Here is a 21,104-nt window from a genome sequence, read left to right on the forward strand (position 1 = left end):
CACGCGTCTGCCAAGCACCGACACTGAGCAGGTGTCCAGTCAATTGTGCGTCCCAGTTATGACTGCTAGGGAGGCAAAGACCCATTTACCAGTGAAATATTTACTGGTCACTTAAAAAATAACATGAATAATAACCATTATAGATGGTTGTTAAAATAATACGTTCAGTATTTTAAGATTCAATGAGAGCAGCCTGATTTAGTCTAAAAACATGTGCAGTCACATAGTGGTTCCCCTGTGATCATGAGAATTGAGTGATGGCAGCAGATTAAAGAATTAACACAATTCTTGCACCCGAGAGTGAGATTAAATGAGCAAGAATGCCCAGGGAGCAAGATTTCTTTCTTTTTTCTTTTCCTTATTTATTCTTCAGTTATCAAGCACACTTGCTTGTTTTCGAGGCCTGACCTGAGAGGAGATGAAGGGTGGAAAGACAGGTAATACGTTTGTAGTGCCCCTGGAGTAATTTGGGATTTGTGAGTATTTTACTGAAGGGCACAAAAGAAACTGAAACATTAGAACCACCTGCCCTCCAGTATGAAGGTGTCTTAATCTGGGATTTGAACCAGCGGCTGCGGTATAAAGGGTATATGGTGTGACCAGTGAGGGGCCTCTACTAAGGAAAGACTTTTAACCTACTGACTGATACTGACTTATAAGGTTTCTTTAGTTTCCCTGAGAAGTCCCACCTGGAAACACAGGCACAGGAAAAGAAAGAGGAGAAACGAAGGTTTCCACATAAAGGGATTTTTTTTTATTATTTTCCAGTGTGTCTGCCACTCTCTGAGTGGACACAGCATGATACAAACAGTCAGGGAAGAAGCGTTGTGTACACGAGAGGCCACAGACTGGCCCAGAGATGACTACCATGGTCCAGTTCTCTCCCACCGCCCCCCCTATCTACACCCCTCCGTATGGTACAATACTTACAACAACAACAAAAAATAAGGAGCCAACGTAATGGAAAAATGACCGGAGAGGAAACAAATAAGCTAAAACATGGAATAGATATGTACATTTAAGTTACTTATTTTACAAGAATATTTAAAATTCAAGTTTGTTAAAATATCAAATGGAAAACAAAACAAAACAAAACAAAAAGAAACAGGCATGTATAAAAACATGTTAAGACCCGAGTGGAATGCCAAAGGAATGGAAGCTCCTCGTTGTTTTTGTTTGTTTGTTTTTTTTCATGCTTGGAAAAGTCTGAGGTGAGTCTCTCACAGTACAACTTAGCGTATCTGAAAAGAAAGACATCACGGCACAGCTCACTGACCCAGGACCAGTTCAATACGAGGCACTTACATTTCACATAAGAACAATAATGTCTCATCAGATAACTCTTTCCCCCTTAGCCCACCCCTTACCGTTCGCCCTGTCGCTTTCTCTCATCTCAGGGACTGATAATAGTCTTGGTACCATTAACACAGCAACTACTACACTGCGTATTGCATCAGAGAGAAGTCATGACAGAACTCCTGTCGTCCAGACTTACACATATAAAAACTTGTTTTGTTTTTGTCGTCAAGAGCATGGTCCCTGGCTTCTACCACGCCATGCCTAAAAAAATTAAAAAATAATAAAAAAGAAAAAAAAAAAGAAGAAAGGGCAAAACAAAGGTCGGGGGGGGAGGGGGAAGCGAAGAGTCAAAAAGCATTTCAAGTACAGAGGGGAAAGGGCTATGTACATGCTAAAAATGAGGCCACGCGCAAACTAAAAACAAAACAAAACTAAGTGGTACAACAACCATTTACATTCTTCATTTTAGTTTCTGAAGGACCAAGCACACCAGTAGGACCTCCTTACACTTAAAACAAAACAGTTTCTCAGCTAAACTTAAGACACTGTCACCTGCCGCGCCAACATCCTATTCATCCATACTATGACCTACTCTTTCATTTTTTTCTTCTTCAAAGTCATCTAATGTCTGCTCTTTCTTTTGGCTTAAACTCTCCCATTTACATCACGTCTACATCATCTTTTCTTTAAACTCTCACAGTCTTTAAGTAATTACAGGGGCACTGAGGCCCGTACAGTCTTCAAGCAATACTGTGGATTCCTGGGTCATGAATAGGAGGGTTCATCTAACTCTGTAACTAGAAAATAATTTCATATGAGGGCAAATGTCCAAATCATCGCTGGAGATTAAAAAGCAGTTCCTTCATGACAGTCCCTGCACATGAATAAGAAAGGAGAGGAAGGGGAAAAAAACAAAACAAAAGCAATCTAACACTGCATCTCCCCGAGAACTCTGTCCCTGTGCGCTTCATTCCGCTGTTTGTGTAAACTCACACACATAACACATTCGATATCTTCTCCCAGTTAAAATACACACTCATGTACACTTAGCTTCTGACAGGTGACATAGCTCTCTCTCACACACTCACACACTCTCACACTCACACACTCTCACACACACACACACACAACCAATTCATTTCCTCCAAGTACCTAACAGATGCATACTAGCACATTTCTCCCAAGGTACGGTGCACATAAACACACTCACACACACACGTATTTCACAGGTACTGATAGAAACGGGAACGAATCACTTGAGTGCCAGAGAGTTTGTGTGGGTGGGCGTCCGAGGCAAGGCTCAGGCTTTTGCTCTGAGAGGCCGTGCTGTCTCCGTTGAGGAGTTGTCCGGGGTGAGAACGTGAGGACTTGGAGGAGAGGCGGTCTTGTGACTGGGGGCTCTGCAGGTCAGACAGATCCAGGCTAACTTCAGGGTTGCTTGCGCGGTGGCGTTCCCGAGCGATCCAGTCTCCGATAGAGAAGTCCTGCGAACTGCACTTGGGTTTCAGGCGGTCCACAGCAGACAGCCCATTCCCTCCATGATCCTGCCAATCCCCAATGATGGAAAGCTCAGCGAAGTCTCTCTGTCCGCCCATGGTGTGCCGACGGCGGATGTTGGTCTTCCTCTTGGTGCGGGTTTCCGGCGAACGGTTCCGTTGAGAGCCCACGCCAAACATGTCGTCGGCTGATGAGAGCAGCCGGGACTTGAGGCGGTCGGTGATTTTGATTCGCCAGGCGGGCTCCGCACGTTCCGACTCGCTGCGGGATGAAGAGCTCAGGCTGCCCGTGGATCGGCCTTTGACAGTTCCGGGAGCTCTAGAGAGCAACCCGGAATCCTTGTCGCTCCTGCCGAAGTCGCTCCTGCCGCCGTCTGCCGAAGACTCGCTGTCTGTTTTCTGACGGCTCCCTCTCTTCCGTGCAAGGGTGTCACAGGCTATGATCCGATGGGACGGCACCAAGCTGGAAACCTCCTGCAAAGGCGTGGTGTTGCGTTCGGGCAGGTCGCTCTCGCTCTCTTCCACCTGCCTGGCCCCCTCCCTGCCTCCGGCAAACACCGACAGGTCACTCTCGCTGTCCGTCTCCATGGGTCGCCCTTCGCTGATGAGTTCGCTCTGTTCATCATCTGCGTCGTCCCCACGGCTCTCGGCTACGGAGCGCACCTCTGGGCTCATGACGCTAGACTCTGCCCCTGTGAGGAAGGTCATGGAGGAGGTAGTGGAGTAGTCGGATGTGATGGAGCAGACTTCCGCTCCAGGGCCCATACCAGCGTTCTCCATCCAGTTGCCCAGGGTCCTGCCCTGTCTGACCCGCGGCGCTGAAGCCTGTGAGCTGGTGCTGTTTAGCGTGCCCAAGTCTGACACGCAGCCGTCGTCGTAGTTGGAGGGGGGGTCGGAAAGCGAGTTTTGGCGGGCCATCTCAATATGGTAACTCAGGGTGGGAGAGCCGCTAGGTTTGGGGGAGGGGGACATTTGCAGTGGGAGATGTTCCACATGGGACTCACAGCTGTCAGGAAGCTGTTCCAGACTCGTTCCCTGAGTTGGATCCTCGCGCGTAGTCCTCTCTCTTTGATCGCTCATCCCAGACTCTATCCCAGTCTCTTCTGTAAGACAGTCTGTGGTACAGTTTGGATCGCTAATTGGATTCGAGTCCAGGTCATCATCTGAACTACTAGGCTGAGGCTTGTCCTTAGGCTTCTTACGTTTGCGGTTGACAAAGAAGGAGGAACGGAGTAGCTCTCTGCCGTATTGGTCTTTTCCTGATACCAATGAGCCCTGCTGGAGAACCAACGACACGGTCTGTTAGTACACAAAACACTACAGTTTCTTCACAAAACTACAGTCCTAAAGCTCCACACTAGCTTTAGAAAGGCCTAATGGACCCATCGACAACATTTTCCATATCAGACTCTGTGAAATACACTTTTTTTTATGTATGACCACATAAGGTGGGCCACAGGTGATTACACAACCATTCAGGCATAGTCATCTTCTCCGTAACATGTGTCACCGTTGCACTTAAAAAAAAGTTCTTTTTTCATTTCTGGAGTACTAATGTAATACTGTAATGTAAGACATCATTTGTTAGGATGTGATGAGGTCATTCTGGAGTGGCCATGAGCATGTTCTTAGAGCCTTTTTGCAGATGGTGTGGTGAGCCCATAGGTTCTCCTGAAAAAGAACAAATCTCACCTTTGATTTGGCAGAGTCACTGGTGGTTGAATCTGAGGGAAGAGGAGAAATAAAAAAAAGAAGAAAGATGAGGTTGGGAAATTTACCAGAGTAAGCACGGTCTATTTGATATGGACACTGAAGAAAGAGTGGAGAGAGCAGGAGACAGAGAGAAAGAGCATTACTGCAGAGATATAAAGATTCCTTTTTTTGAGACAAGTATAGAAGGAGAAGGACACAAACAGTGAAGATGTTAAAGAGATGAGGAGGACTACTCAAAGCCTTAAAGACCTGAGCGAAAAGGCTGATGGTCATGTTTAGAGAGAATGAGAGAGGATGAGCGTTAAACCCGGCAGTATGCACGAAGACAGGAAGCGGCTCATGCACACAAACTCACAGACGACAGGTCAGTCACACGTTTTTAACCAGACGCCACACAAACATACACTCGCACACGGCCACGAAACACATAAAAGCATTCTTTCCCAACTCAGAGACCACATCACCAAGGCAGAATGACATTCTTACATCCACATAGTAAAGAGCGTGGGAGTGGGTTTTTTTTGTTTTTTTTTGTCAGAAATTAGATGTTTTGTGAGTATTACTTTTCTTTCTTTCTTTCTTTCTTTCTTTATATTTTTTGGTGTAAAATCTGGTGTAAAATGTAAAACTCGTTTGACAGATTGGTTTGGCTGGATAATGACAGGAGGGCAGAAAGGGGCTAAAGGGACTACGGTTAAAGACAGAGTGTCTACGGAGAGAGGGAGGAAAACGTGGTCCTTAACACAAGGCGCTTAGAGCCTCGTAATACCCCTCTCCCCTCCTCCCAGGCTCGCTCCCCACCCGTCTGATCTCCGTCTGGGCGCCCCTTAAATGGCCCCGGAGCCTTAGGGAATAAATACATCATCGTGTAATCTCAGCATATCTATTGGGAATTATGAATTATGGGTGATTTAAGCCGGCTCAAGCCCCCCACCACACCCCTTCAAGACACCATGACAAGTTTATGCCACATGACTGGAAGGAAACCTGGACACCATACCATGCTAGCACTCCTTACGGTCAGCTTCAAAGACAACGAGAGACAGCAAAAAGGCTTTTTTCAGAAACATTTCCACCAGCACGAACTTGTATCCTCTCAATTCATTAAAGTCTTACTTATAAGTTTAATTAAAATAGGAAACGTGCAGCACAACGATGACAAACAGCGACTTTTTTTTCTTGTTTTTCAGACTTTAGTTTTTCTTTCTTTCTTTTGTTCTTGCTTTTGTTTTTTTTTGTTTTTTCTTTTTTTTTCTTTTGGTTTGTCCTGGATTTTGGTTTCAATTTACAAGAATCGGGGGTTTCTGCAGACTAGGCAGCTACACTGGGGACAACACTCCTCCTTCTTCCTACAGTCCCAGCTGTCCATCACAGACATTACAGAGTCCATCAGTGACATCAGCGAGTGATAGACGCCGCCCACTTGGCCTGTGTCAAGATTGCGTAATGTATGAGCAGTGCTGGACAGGGACAAGGGAGAAAAAAAAACACTAGAGACAAGATGGGTCAGATGGATTAAAGATTTTTTTTTTTGATTTATTGTTATGTTTTTTCTTTCCTTTTTTTTCTCTTGGGAAAGAACATGCCGGGTTAGTGTAAGAGAGGCGGAGTACAGGAAAAAAGAAAAACTGAACGGAAAGGAGGAGTGGAGTCGTAACAGAGGCAAAAGCATTGGGAGGAAGAGGAGGAGGAGGAGGAATGATGTGAGTCAAAGAGAAAGAAAACCCCAAAAAAAGAGAGAAAAGAGAAAGAGAGAACTGGAAAAATAATATCAGGTCAACAAAAGACAAACATCTCAGCAAAAACTATGAGTAAAAATGGACAAAACGGAAAATAAAAAGAATGAAACATTTCATAAGCTTCACATATATACAGGAACTATTTTATACAATTTTTCAGAGGAGGATCATCACTGAATTCAAATCACTGTAAAATTGCTAAAATAGTTCACTTCCAAATATGCAGCAAGACATTTAATTAAAGCTTGATAAGCTTTGGTTAGCCTCAGAATTTAAGGATCTGATGGAAAGCAAATGAACAGCTGACAAACCTTCCTAAGGAGCCTAAACCTTAACACATACCTGACCATTCAAATACACACAAGACTGAACCACTGAGCTAACAATTCCCTCTCTCTCTCTGAGTGTTAAACAGTCCTGCCTTGCCCTTTGTGCACTTGCGCTCTCTCTATATTGTTTTAAGCTATTTTGAAACTTTGTTGCTGGACTGAAGTTGTGGACCAGAGAGGGTTTACCTGAGATGTCTCCGGTTGAGGGGGCTGTGCGGCCGATGTTGGTGAGCAGGTGGTCGATGTTTGGAACAGGCTGAGACTGCACTGTGCTCTCCTGTTCCACCGTGGTCTATCAACGAGAAAGACAGGATGGAGACAAATAAGTGGAGGGGCGGGGAGAGAGAGAGAGAGAGAGAGAGATGGTTTGATGATGATGATGTAGACATTGTGAAAAGACACAGTCACGGTCTGGGTGACCTTGTCCAATGTGCAAAATTGTGCCCACAAGTCATTCACTGTATTTTTAATAGTGATGACATGTACAGAAAAGCTTTTATCAAGTTCAAGAGAGTGAAACCAGGGATGAGAAAGAGAGGGGGGGGGGGGGGGGTGGAGACAGAGCGAGATAGAGATAGAGATAAAGAGAAAGGGAGGGGAAGGGGGGGGGGTGGTAGGGAGAACAGGGAGGATGGGGGGGGGTAGGAAGGCAGGGGAGAGAGGGAGACAGAGAGAGAGAGAGTCAGCACAATCTTCAGGTTAGAATGCAGATACGTACGGTTGGCTCCTCGTCACCGTCCTCGGTGAAAAACCAGTCGTACTGTTGAAGAAAAAAAAAAACCAGACCATCATTTTTATCGTCTTCGATCACCCCCATCTCTCCTCCATCAGGGTCGGTGCCATGAAGCATATATGAGCAGACAGACACTCACCTGCTGAATGAGGGTCTCTACTATCTTGTACTGGTCAGGCATATGTGTGACCATGTTAGTCATGTTGTCCTCTGAGGATCTCACCAGAGTCGGACCAAAGACTATGGCCAGGTTACGTGGTTCCATCTGAAAAGAGAATGTGGAACACAGCGCCCAGAATTATTGTTTTTCTTTTATCCATTTTTTTGTTTCTTTTATCCATTTTTTTACACTCCCATGCAGCAGCTTCTCACTCTTTCACTTCCCATCTCTCCCCCTCTTTCATTTTATTTTTTCTCCCTTTTCTCTTTCCCCCTCCTGTCATACTGACACATAACTGACAAGATCCCTTCCCTGCCCCACACACGTTCACATTCACATTCACGGTGACGTCCCTTCCCTGCCCCACACACGTTCACATTCACGTTCACGGTGACGTCCCTTCCCTGCCCCACACACGTTCACATTCACGTTCACGGTGACGTCCCTTCCCTGCCCCACACGCGTTCACATTCACGTTCACGGTGACGTCCCTTCCCTGCCCCACACACGTTCACATTCACATTCACGGTGACGTACTTTGTTCTTCTCACAGTTCTCAGAGACTGTTTTCAGGTGACCAGAGAGAAATTTGAGGGTTTCGTAATGATGGTCTGGCAGTTCATGAATCTAAAGGGAGAGAGAAGAACACGTTGTACCATTTGTTTTGTTTTTGTTTTTAATTCAGACTGTCATTTTTCATACTCTGAGTTCTCTCGTCCTTACCAGTCTCTTCAACTCTTTCAACCTCTCCACGCCATCTTCTGTTCGATTGGCATCAATGAATTCTGCATATTTTTCTGCCATGGGAGTACAAAAAACGCTCATCATTATGATGTTAACTGACGCACTCAATCAGTTCAGAGTCTTGTCATGGTTTGGACTCTAGGGGGAGTCCTTACTCTATATAAAACCAGTCGGGATGAAGAAACAAGGAGGGGCAGGATTTTGCGTGGGTATGAGTCATACACCGAAAGATGGAGTATGTTTAAATGATGAGTTTTTGCTCTTTACCGTTAGTAAAAAGAGGTTCTGGAAGTTCCCTGAAGAAGGATTTGAGCAAACTGCTGATCACATTGAGGTCCCGCCATTTCTGTTGGAAAAAGAAAGATAAAAAATGAAGAATCCAAGGAGAAAACTGTACTTGGTTGTTTTATGTCTGAGTGTGAGCACGAGTGTGTTTGTGACTTCTGAGACTTGATAAAGAAGGTGGGGTAAAACTCACATCATCCTGGATGTCTATGTCACTCATGCCTTTGCTGTCAAGATCCTCTTGCATGCTAGAGATGGCTGCTTTGTTCCCTGGTACCCTGTATATTCCAGTGTATTCCAGTCCCCTCTCTTCCACCAGCTTACAACACACCTCAACTAAAAGAGGTACAAACTACACACACATACACACACACAAAGAGACACACAAACATCATTTACATGCAAAATCACATAGCACTGCATACCATGAATCAATTATCACACTTGTATTTTCACAGCATTGTGGCTTAAGGCCTTGTACACTTTAAAGTGCCAAAACTCTTACCCTGTTGGACTGTGCAGGAGGGCAGTTGTCCAGCCGTACACCAAATGTCATCCCTGCTGTTGGTTTCTTCTCAAAGGGTTTTCTCATCAAACCTGGAATACCCCTCTTCCACGCCGCCCTGTCCCGTGGAGGACTCAGATCATCTGTTACGCACGCACGCACACAGACACACACACACAAACACGCATGCAGACACAGACAATTAACATTTGCTTTTCACATGACGGCATTCATTATCTACACAACTTGGTAAATACCAACATGATGGCAAAAAAGTCACAGAAACTCTCTCAGGCATTATGCACTTAGAGGTTTCAAATGAATGTTTCAGAAAAAAAAATAGAATTCAACCTGACAATACCACGCTGAGGCAGTCCTCAGACTAAACTGAGGTATGGTGGTTTCCAGTTTTTATGTTGGCATGGTGTGAGGTGTTTACCTTTGCTGAGCAGTCTCCTGTCCTGCTCGTGTTTGGGGGAGTGGGGACTCTGGCTCTTTGTCTCTCTCCCCCAAAGCAGAGTCTGTCTAATACTGAGAGACTGTCGCGTGGTTTTGGGTGACGGCTCTGTCTTACTGCTGGGGGCACTGCAACACACAGAGAATCGCACATTAGCACCAGCACAACACACACATGGTTTTGGGTGATGGTTCTGTCTTACTGCTGGGTGCACTGCGACACACAGACATACACACAAATATATATAATGGAGTGACAAGAATAAAGCGGCAAAGCCCCGTTTACCTCATTGAGATGTATTCTTTAATCTTTCTGTTGATTAAGTCAGTGCTCGTCACGTCAGCATTCTACAATACAGGAGAAAGAAGTCAGCTAAAGAGAGGCAGAGTCAACACAACATTTAATGTGAGAGAGTAAGAGAAACCTAGAGCTCTAATCGAAAAGTGGGATGGAATCCTCAAACTAAACCACTGATAACTGGAAATGATGAACCCGACAACTTCAGTTAAATACTCTTGAAAAAGTCCCAGTTCCCCTGTTGTCTCAATTCACTGTGACAGTCATACTTATATTCCACAGCAAACACATTCACTGGCACACCATCACCTACACTGCCATATCACCTGAATTCCTAAAACACACACATTTGTGATATCTATGTCATTTGTGTGGTGTTTCTGTGTGAGAGAGTTTCTAAAGGTGGCATTTGTGTGGTACCTGTGTTCCATGTAAGTCAAACATAGAAATGGACAAAAAACTCACACTTCAGCCTCACACCTTAGGTAAACAGGTTTGTTTTAGCTTTCAGAGAGTGCCCAGTCTGATTTTAATCTATGTGTGTTCACGTGTGTTAAAAAAAAAAAACGAATAATAAAATGAAAATATCTTGTCTTGTGTGTGAATTCAGCGAAGACTGCTGCTGAAAATGCTCTAAAACTCTGCTGTGTAATCACTTATCCAGGCAGGGACACTTCACCTCTTCATCCACGTTGCTGTTCTCCTGAATGACTCGAATCCAGGTTAACATGTCCTCACGTCCCTCCGCCTGAAACAGGTACTCGCAGTCTGATGTGGTTAACCGAAGCACATTTTTACGCTTTGTTTCACTGTAGGAGATGTCAACCAAACAGGCTTTGATGCTGATTGGCTGAGGGTCATCTTCCAGTTGTGAGTTGGCATGAGCGAGTGCCTCCTTCTTGTCCTTATACAGGTAGAGTGAGGATCCACGGAGCACAATGTACAGCTGTTTCCATAGCCGTATACCACCGCCCACACGCTGTAGACACATCGCAACAAGAACACTAAGGTCATTAGGCTACACGCCAATCAAAAGACTAAAGTATATTACCATGGTTGCATATTATCTTATCAGTAGATTCTTGAGTGTACTTAGATTGAAATACTGAGGTGAAAGACACACTGGACATGGTGAGACAAAAGAAGAGAGAGATGATGAAAGACAGCTAGGCATACTTTGTTCTTTTCTGTGTTGAGTTGTCTGAGGTGAAGCCAACCCTCTTTGGAGGAGTCACTGAAGATGTCCGAGGATGAGTCCCTCCTGGAGCTAGAGTCATCTGACTTATGACCATCCAGAGCCTAAACACACACACACACACACACACAAACACACACACACACACACACACACACACACACACAAAAACACACACACAAACACACATTAAACAGTTAGACTGAATCTAATCTTGTCCAAAGTTGTTAAAAGTCATTACATGATACACAAAAAGCACTTAATAGTGATACTTGTTAGTTTATATTAAGGGGGCTTCTGGCCCACTTTGTAGTCAACTTTCTTACATTCCTTCAACATTCTTGCATTTCTATCTTGTCTAAAACTGAACATAGCAGTGGCAATTAGGCAAAAGACAGTTTGTTAATGGCTTTATACTGTGTTTGTTTTCTGTGTGTCAAGTTTTGGGTAAATGCATCTGCTAAATGAATAAATATAAATGTCTGCTAAATAAACAAAAATAGTTGCAGTCAATCTCACTAACTAAAGTTAACGAAATAAAACAGATTTGTGTAGTCATTGTCACCAGTAAATGGCTGAAATCACTTACCTTCTTCAGGACTTTAAAGCTGGGCATGTGTTTACTGGAGGAGCGTCTGGAAAAACGGAGAAGAAATTCAGCCAACATACCTATACGCAGCCCAGCCCTGGCTGACTTATTAGTGCTCTGTTGTACTGGTTAGGCTAGGTACTGGTTTGGTAAAAGGAAGGGTGTGGGTTCAACCCCTTAGCATGATGATTCACTCATATGCCCCCTGGGCAAGCCATCCTATCCCAACAGGAGAGGGGCACAAATCATACCAATCGTTTTAGTTAACACTTTCGGGTGGATGTGGGTGACTACTTACCCTCGCCCCTCCTCTCTGTAATTGTCCAGCCCCTCGTCGTAAGACTTGGATCGTTCCGTCTTGGCATCTGTCTGCGATTCCAGGATGGCATTTCGGAGAGATTCTTTAAACAAGCGCAGATGCACATTCAAATGAGACAAATCAAACGCGTAATTGTGTATGACAGTCTCGAAAGCCACAAAGTGCTGGCAGAGGAGAATTTCGTATGAGTGTGGAGCAGGTTCAGAGGTGAAAGAAGCATCTCACTCTCAGCACAAATGAGAGTTAGGAGTAACAAACATGAAAGCACGTAACAAACTTTTAATGGTCACGTTTGTTATTTGAAACAAACCTGTATTCACATAGAGAGAGCAAGCTGCACAGTCAACGTTTAACAGAAAAATGCTTCTTTACACTTTAAGATCAACTATTCTGGCCTCAGCATTTCTCTGACTACATGTTAAGAACAAAAAAAAAAGCCTTCCAAAGACAGTGACCAATATTAACGGTAACAGCTGAAGAAAACTGGTGAATTGATACTGCCAGCATCCTGAGACAGGCGGCGGTATGTACCTTGGTCATGTGACAGCTGGCGACGCATCAGAGGACTGGGAGTGGCAGGACCAGGGGAGATGGCAGTTATGGGCGCTGCTCCAGATATTGCTGCAGAAGCTGGAATGTGTGTGGCATCATGGTCAACACTGGGACTAGCAGGTTCATCTGGAACCACAGAGACAGACCATACCATCAACACACACTCAGACACTGCTAGAAGGCTCTTAGTGTTGTCACTATATAAGTAGCGAGGGTGAAAACAGTACACTGGTGGATGTAACTCAGTGATCGCCATCGATATAACACTGTAGAGCTATGAGAATCTATCCAGCGTTGTTGACTTGACCTGTCTGGAACTACACAAAAGGGCGGGGTACACTCTTAGAAGTCGGCCTGTTCTGTGAAATGGTGGGGATAACTTAGACGTTGAAAAAGCCATATTTCTGGATGGCTGTTTTGTTTGCTTGAAAAGTGGATCGGACAGGCACTGTCGGCTACACTGTGACTTCTGTGTGCTAAATTGGAGAGTTTTGCAACAAACACTTTTTTAACAAAATCTCTATTAAAAAGAAATTTAAAAATAAGCTTATTGCCTCCCTTCCAACAATTTATTTGACAGAAAAGGGAAAATTACTCTCTGTCCAAAACACCCTTGAGGTTTTCTATGAAACTTTTTTGGAATGAGGGCAGGGCTTTTTTTTTTTCTATGCTTTGAATTTTGTCATGTCCTGTTTTTCGGGGGAGAACTAAAAGTTCTGAGTTCCTCTGCAGCCCTCAGCCTAAAAAAGCCGTTGTGTGTCGCCAGGGGCCTGGAGCAGCTAAAATTAAAGCAGATGCCCTAGTTCCAGCCTCCACCCTTTGCACAAAGAGAGAGAGAGAGAGAGAGAGAGAGAGAGAGAGCGAGAGCTAAAGGGACTGAGAACAAGAATCTCTCTGGGCTTCACCAAAGAACTCTCCAGAACTTTCAAGAACCCAGCTTCAAGATACATGTCACATTCATGACACTCGAATACTGATACACTGGCTTTCAATGGATGGTGACACATTTTAAAGGAATACACTTTGAATGCTGAAAGACAGACAGTCGCCATAAGGAACTATCTAATAGAAAGGACCTAAATATCCAGTAAATGCATCTCCACAGGCCTCACAGCCAAACACCATCATAACAGCAAAGCTACCAGATGCTGAAAGGCAAAAACAGAATTCAAAAAGACAACTGTGTGTCAGATCACACTACATTACAGAACCAAAGACCTAAAGCTACACATTCCTGCTTACAGTTTCGTCCCAGCTGTGACTGCATATCCAGACAGACCCACAGATGACCAGAAACAACCATCCCTTCCGACAATCCCTCATTCAAGGTGAACAGAACAGGAAAAGTCACTGTAATGCACCACACATGTATCTCCTGTGTTGACAATCCACTGACTAATACAGTTAAGGACAAAACAGTAACTTCCTGGCAACTCCCACTTTGAACCAAAAACTTCCCTCTGCAGGATCCTGACCCAGATTTGCTCTGAACCACATAAAATCCCACCCACGTCAGACAGAGATTACCAATCCGACGTTAATGGTGTAAAAAACCCATTTTTACCCCATCCCCAAAACTGACTGACCGTTTGGCTCCTCCAGTTGTAGATACAAGCTCTCGCACTCTCCACACGACCCACACCAGCCTAACCCGTCCACGCAGGCCCAGGGTACCAGCCACAGCCTTTCCACCAGCAGCATCAGCCACAGATCAGGAGAGGACTACAGAAGAGCCAGTACCAACTCCTGTGCAGTCCACACTCTGATGGTCTCATTCTCAGACACTCCTGTTCAGTGGTGCTGAAGAACTATGTCCATGACAAGTTTCAAGACTCTTTTCTTGGGAAACACTGCAAAGGCTCATGGTAAAATCCGTCCAAAAACAGGACTGCAGAGGCTAAATCGACTCTAAATTGAGTCTAAATCAGCACTTGTTTTCGCACTCGACAAGACTGATTTCCATCGAGAAAAGCATCTATGATTCATCAAAAGTTAGCTGATTCCAAATCAAGCTCTAACCCTAAGCTCTACACTCTAAGCCTAACGTTGGGAGAACGCCTCTGCCAAGTCGCAGAATCAGTAACCCCTGAGACAGTGAAAGCCAAGGACACAACAATGACCATGATGACTACGATTGCGAGCGCTGGGCAACAATCACCCAGAAAAAAAGAAGAAGAAGAAGAAAAAAAAACCGATTCTGACCTCACATGACAGGAGGAGATTTCATGGTCCAGTGAATCAAGGCATTGACAGTGCTCTGAGTGGCTCAATCAAGGATCTGTTCTCCGGCTGCCGGGGCTGGGACGGCGCTGCTGGGTCCCCGTGAGGGAGGGCATTGTGTGCACCTGCCACAGCCGAGACGGACAGCGCCGTCTGACAGTCAGACTCATCTTAAAGCCTTCGCTTTAAAGGGACAAATCTACATCTAAAACCCATTACTGACACTCTTAACCGACTTAATGTTTTGATGTAGAGAGTGCTGCACTTGATAAACTTCTTTAGGGTTTTCCTTTTTTCTTCTTTGAATTTTGTCTGTGTTAATACTTTATTCGGTCTGAAGACAGAAAGTTATAATCTACCTAAAAAGCAAGAACAAACAAACAAAAATACTCTACAGCTGTGCTATGAAGGGCAAAGGTAATGGGCACTGTCCCAGGGTACCATCCCCCAACCCATGGTGTTAAGAAGAAGAGACCATAAACTGTGAGAAATCCTCATTTGTGTACATATAAAAAGCAGCAGAGACTGGTCAAATTTCAGTCTTAACTGTGCTTAGCAGAGTCAAGCCCTCATGTCTCCCCTCAGCACTATAAGCCAAACATGCTCTGGCAATGCTAGATGTAGATCAGATTATATCTGCCGTCATCTGCATCACGGCAAAACAACTCACAAAGCTACATGACAACCACAAGTCTGTCCGAGAGACACACACAACTCACAAGGCTTTACGACAACCACGGGTGTACTGAGGACACGCAGCTCATACAGCATCATGACAACCACACGTCTCATAGAGACAGACAAGAGTCAGAAGTTATTCCTGACTCTCTGCTCAGAGTTAACATATTTATATCAAAGTCTCTAAGGATCTGGACTACAGAGCATGACCAGGCCTTCAATCATTGGCTTTTACACCGATCATGCGGAAAAGAAAAAAATCTCAAAACATTTGATTAAAAGGAGGCAGTTAATACAGCTAAAAGACTTAAAAACACATAAACACACAGAGCCTCTAGGACTGGAATATCCCCTTCCGACTTTTAAATGGAGAAAATACAACTGGCCTACTTAAAACAACAACAACAACAAAAAGGGCAAAACGATGACTTGCAGAGGGGTGAAAAAAATCAGAGCTGAGTGAGGGTTGCCCCTATAACTGCTTATCAGGGTCTGCTTTTTACACTGTCCATCTTCATGTTCATTCTCTTTCAAGGCTTTTACAATATGTATGGTATTGTTTATTCCTCATACTCAGTAAAACTGATCTACTAAGAAAATATAACCATAAAACCATTTGCACAAGCACTGTGCAAAAAATTATAATAACAAAAGTTTACAGGTGACAGACCTTCAGAGTACAGACCTACTTTAAGGCTCTCAGTAGAAAACAGCTCTTAGGAGATTTCAATTTCTGATTAGCTCAATGACTAGCTTACGATTTAAAGGATAAGATTCACATTTGTGGTTACTGAGTGTGACAAATTGTACAACAGAGAATCATATATATATGTAATGCCATGCTGAACTATACCTCCCACCGACGCATGAGGAATACTGTGTCACTATAATGTGACCACTAAGGTCTATTAGTTGGTGATGTGGGCTGATAGATATACTGGCTGGAATCACTTCAAGCAGTAGGTCTTTGAACCAAAGCCAAACTCCACAGAACACTGTGAGCCACATCGTATGCACTCCACTAGACATGATGTGTCTGCAACAAATACAGGCTACATTTTAAGTTCTACAGTCTTGTACTAATGTTTAACATTGCATTATCACACTGCAAAAGGTTGAAAGATACCACACAAGACGATACATAATTAATCTTGTCATTCTCATAAAAAAAAGGTAAATCAATAAAAGGTAAAAAAAAAAACCTACAGGCACTCTCGGAATACAAAGAGAGAGTCCACCTACTCACTGAACAAGACTGTTATGACTCATACGCACACAGGCGAGTCACACCAAGTCACTAACACTGGAGCCAGAGGCAGATCAACGCACTGACACACTCCAGCTGCCCAGGCACAGGCATATACATTCCCTACTAATAGCCAGTGACAATGAATTATTTACAGTGTAGCCCATCCTATACACAGGTTACTTAGTAAATTATGTACAACTGACCTCAATTCATATTGTTAATCATATTGTATTAAGATAGTGGTGGGTCAAAGAGGATATAATGAGGATAATGAATGGTATGCTAATCTAATACTGATTTCTTATGATCCAGCTGTCAATGTATGATGCTAATTAAGCGGATAAACTACCAAAAAACCATACATATATATAAAAGTAACTTTCATCTAATCATGCCACCTAATCATTTCTCCTGAAAATGTTCGAATCATCGCAGCAGCTCTCACAACAGTTCTCTACAACTGGCTCGAGCTTGCTGCCGGGCACCGTTGCCATGGAGACGCGCAGACCGCACTTACCGATGAAGGGGATGGAGTCGAGCGATTCATCCAGGTTGCTGGAGCAGAAGGAGGAGTCATGCTGCTCGCCCAGTCGTCTCATGTGCATGTCCCGTCGCGCGTCATTGGGCAGCCAGCAAACACCGCCCCCTGCTGGCTCCGCCCCGTCAGCGTCATTCACAGCGAGGATGTATGAGTGGTGCCGGAGAGGAGCGGCCTTCCCAGAAGGAGGTTTCTCCCTCAACACGACACCTTCGATAGGGCTACGCCCGTTCACCGGTGGTCCCTTAGGATCCCGAGTATACGGCCGCTGGGCAGTGGTCCCATCCTGTTTGTCCTGAGGGCTAGGGGCAGAGCAGGAAGCTGATCTCAAGCCAACCCCTGCCTCTTTAGCAGCCTCTGGAATAGGAATGGTCTCTGTCCGAGTCCTAGGCGGCAGGTTCTGCTGTGTTGGGTGGGGAACGTGGTTGGCCGCGGGAACTGGTCTTTGGTCTTTAGAGGGGTGCTCCTTGCCCATGCGTGAGGGTCTCTCGGAGGGAACAGCGCTGGGCAAGACGTCTGTCCTGGAACTGAGCTGATGAGCAACGGCTCTGCTGCGAACACTGTTGACGTATCCCGCAGGGGGATGATGGAGAGACGCTCGCGAAGGGAGGGACTGCCTGCTGGGACGACCTCCTTGCTCCATCCTGCCGTAGCCTCGTCTGTCCATGGGCCACTGCATGACAGGAACCAGGTCACTGTGCTCCAAGTAATCGGAGGAGTGGGAACGGGGTTTCCGCATGAGGCCCTCTGAGGACACGCTACGTGGAGGCCAGTCCCGGGCGTATACCTGCCTTTCCATGCCACTCATTCTGTCCTGAGAGGCACTGCGTGGCTGGTGTACATGGGGCCTGTTGTAGGCCCGGTCATGGGACGTGCTCCTGCGGTGGAGCTTATTCCCCCAGCCTCCGTGCGGAGGACAGTGAGGGGCACTATGAGCAGGTTGGGGGGTGGCTCGTAGGCTGTCCAGGCGCTCTCGGATAGACCGGCCGTAAGCGTGGAGGCCCTTGTTGTCAATGTATTCCCCGTACGTCTGGTAAGTCCGCCAGTCGATATTCTGAAGGTTAGCCGGGGGGTTGGCAGAGGGCGCGTAGTGGGAGGTTTGCATGGCGTAAGGATCTCCTTGGTAACCTGTAGGGAACATATCAGCTTTGCGGGGATGGGGGTAAAGTGGCCTTCCTCCAGACAGACCGGACACGGTGCCGGGCCTGGCTCTGACAAGCATTGGCTCTTGGCCCATTTGGCTGTAGTCTCTACCGTGAGCAGGACCCATTCGGCCCATGTGGACGTCGGGTGGTACCACCACCGTCCTCACGCTTTCGTTGCACACGTACACAGCGGTCTGCGTCTTTGGGATCTGGGGCGGAGGAGGAGAGGGAGGAACAGGGATCTCCACACGGTATCCAAGGTCAGAAGGGAGCCCCCCATGGGATGATGTCTCCGTGGCCTGGGCCATCCCTGGGGGTCTACAGTCTACTCGAGGGTAACATATTGGGGGAGGCTCTGGGATGTGACAAGCATTTCCACTGTACGGGTCATGACCTTTGAGATAGGCATCTTGGGAATAGGCCTGTATTAGAGAAAGAAAGAAAAAAAAACAGACTCAAGTCAAAGAGCGTACACTAAACTGACGCTAATGAAAACCACCAAGATGGCTTATATCAAGTGTGTGGTGTGTGGGAGGTTTGAGCTGCAGCTTGTGTGTGGGTGTGTAACAGGTCAGGAGTGAAAGCAGTGCTCCTCTGCATCAAGTTGAAACACGCTATGTTCATTGTTACTGCACTGTGATAAAGCATTCAGCACATAAGAGAACATGATGCTTGACAATGAAGGAAATCCACAATGAAAACTGAGAAATACAAACATTGACAGACATGGTCTTTACATACATGAAGAGCCTGAACAAATGATTGGTTTGACATGTTTAAAAAAAAAAAAAAAAAAAAAAAAATCAAGAAAATTTCCTGAACTCTAGAGAAATAGACCGTACAATTGTAGAAATCCAAGCATAGGCCATTTGCTCTCTGCTGTAAGCAAACAGGTCGTCACTTCCCTTTAAATCCATTCATAGGTCAGGTGATCAACCTTCGTTCAAGGAAAAGCAATAGATTAAACCACGAGAAAAGGAGAAGAGACATGCCCCCCCCCTCGCAAAAACCCACACAAACATAAAACAGAACAAACTGAAAGGCAGGACAGACACCTGTTTTGTTCCTGTGATCGCACGAGACCGCAGGCACACTGAGACCACAGGTGAACGGTTGCCCCTGGTCGCCACAGAACTAAATCTCACTTCGGTAATCATTTTACACCAAAACAAGCCTAAGCAGCACTGCCGACTAATGCTACAGTCCCATTATCACAGTAAAGACGCAAAACGGTTTAAAAAAACACAACAAAACAAAAAACACCCGGCTTATGTACTGTCCATCCTGTGCTTAAGAGTCCGGTTTATTCCACTTTGTTACAGCTACATGCAGTATGTCAAGCTGAGTGGACTTTCACCCAGTACACCTGTAGTGTCAGGTTGCATTCCTTACGTATCCCTACACCAAGGGCTGTTATCACTACCAGGCTACTTTGCCCCTCCCTTTGTCAGATGTCACACATGGCATTAAGCAAGTTACCTAGGGTCAAAGTTCTTCATCAGGGAAGAGAAACTGAGGGATTTGAAGATGAAAGAAGAGAGAGAAAAGGAAAGGGGCGAGGCATTCTGCTGTTTTTTTTTTTTTTAGCTTGTCTGTTGTAACCAAATCAAACAGGTATCACTCCTACTTAAAGTGCTACAATGCTACATGCTAAATATAGTTCGAAATAAATAAATAAACGAAATGACAGGCTGTGGAAAACGCTCAGTGACACGAAAACCATTGCCATTGCCAGAGAACAAACTGACACGTTATGACAACTATGAGTGAAAGGATGACAACACTGATACATATAACGTTCATCTTCATCTGCTTACCAGACTAGCGATCTTCGGTGAGAACTGCAGCCATTACATCGCAGTGAAGCAGAGTAGCGTGAGAAAAGAGGGAAGTAAGGCAGAAAACAGACACACACACACACATCAAAGACAGCAGAAGCAAACGCAACGAGTCTGAGTCCAGGTTATCTTCTCAAGCTGATGCTTTTGGCACAACACGCTAAAAATACACGGGTAGCTGTCAATGCAGGGAGGGAGCGTGGGAAGTTGAAGGAGAGCAGCAGGAGGATTGTCACGTTAGCGATGCCACCTGCTTGTCCTCGTCGCTCCCTGTCGAGGTGGGGCCAGAGGTGGCTGCGACCAGCCTCCAGGAGCTGCGCGCATTCTTCATCTCTCCCTCTCTCTCTCTCTCTCTCTCTCTCTCTCTGTCGCTGTCTCTCTCTCTCTTTCGCCGTCTGCAGCCAGATTATCCCGCGCACACACGTTCACACACTCTCCCTCCCTCCACCCTGTTTCCCTCTATCACGCGCTCCCTCACTCTCTCTCTCTGGAGAACTGCAAGTGTTCACATGATGGAAGCAAGCGGCTGTTTGATTATACATTCAGCTCAGATGGTACAGCTCACCCCTCCCGTTTCCCTTCCTCTCCTCTGATCGCTCTCTCCGTCCTTCTTCAGTCACGCTTACACACCAACCAACCTGTCCGTAACATCACAACACCCAACTGATTTCAATGATCTGCCCCATTACTCCCTCCCTTTTTCCCCCACTGCTGCTTTCACACAGTCACAACCTAAGCCTCTCGCGGTGTGTGAGTGTGTGTGTGTGTGTGTACACATTTCTGTATATGTGTGTGTTTCCCTCCCTCCTCCATTCTCTAATGTTACTCAGACGTTTTAATCCTCCCGCCCAGCTGACAGTCCCTTCTGGCAAAGCCACATCATTGCCTTGTTACGCCACATTCATCCTCTCTTCAAACACACACACATACAGATACACACAGACCCAGGCAAACACACAGAAACACACACAGAGTCATAGCCACCACAGCAACAGATATGAGGTAACACAGCTAGAGAGATGGC

General features: G+C 45.5%; 1 protein-coding gene across 1 annotated transcript in view; it reads right to left on the bottom strand.

The window, feature by feature from the left end:
- Positions 1-1,682: 1,682 nt before the first annotated feature.
- Positions 1,683-21,104, bottom strand: part of arhgap21b (Rho GTPase activating protein 21b) — a 41,205-nt gene continuing 21,783 nt past the window's right edge. Inside the window, exons 7-25 of the mRNA XM_030774771.1 lie at positions 20,060-20,083; positions 17,077-18,664; positions 12,392-12,538; positions 11,840-11,942; positions 11,542-11,587; positions 10,934-11,056; positions 10,437-10,736; positions 9,746-9,807; positions 9,443-9,588; positions 9,004-9,146; positions 8,692-8,850; positions 8,481-8,559; positions 8,193-8,266; positions 8,007-8,096; positions 7,449-7,574; positions 7,295-7,336; positions 6,763-6,868; positions 4,488-4,519; positions 1,683-4,073 (exon numbers count right to left, since the gene is read on the bottom strand). Of these exons, the coding sequence (XP_030630631.1) occupies positions 2,523-4,073; positions 4,488-4,519; positions 6,763-6,868; positions 7,295-7,336; positions 7,449-7,574; positions 8,007-8,096; positions 8,193-8,266; positions 8,481-8,559; positions 8,692-8,850; positions 9,004-9,146; positions 9,443-9,588; positions 9,746-9,807; positions 10,437-10,736; positions 10,934-11,056; positions 11,542-11,587; positions 11,840-11,942; positions 12,392-12,538; positions 17,077-18,664; positions 20,060-20,083 (4,941 nt within the window). The 3' untranslated portion in view covers positions 1,683-2,522. The remainder of the gene's footprint in view (positions 4,074-4,487; positions 4,520-6,762; positions 6,869-7,294; positions 7,337-7,448; positions 7,575-8,006; positions 8,097-8,192; positions 8,267-8,480; positions 8,560-8,691; positions 8,851-9,003; positions 9,147-9,442; positions 9,589-9,745; positions 9,808-10,436; positions 10,737-10,933; positions 11,057-11,541; positions 11,588-11,839; positions 11,943-12,391; positions 12,539-17,076; positions 18,665-20,059; positions 20,084-21,104) is intronic.

Source organism: Chanos chanos, chromosome 5, assembly GCF_902362185.1.
Source record: "Chanos chanos chromosome 5, fChaCha1.1, whole genome shotgun sequence".
Classification (NCBI taxonomy): Eukaryota; Metazoa; Chordata; class Actinopteri; order Gonorynchiformes; family Chanidae; genus Chanos; species Chanos chanos.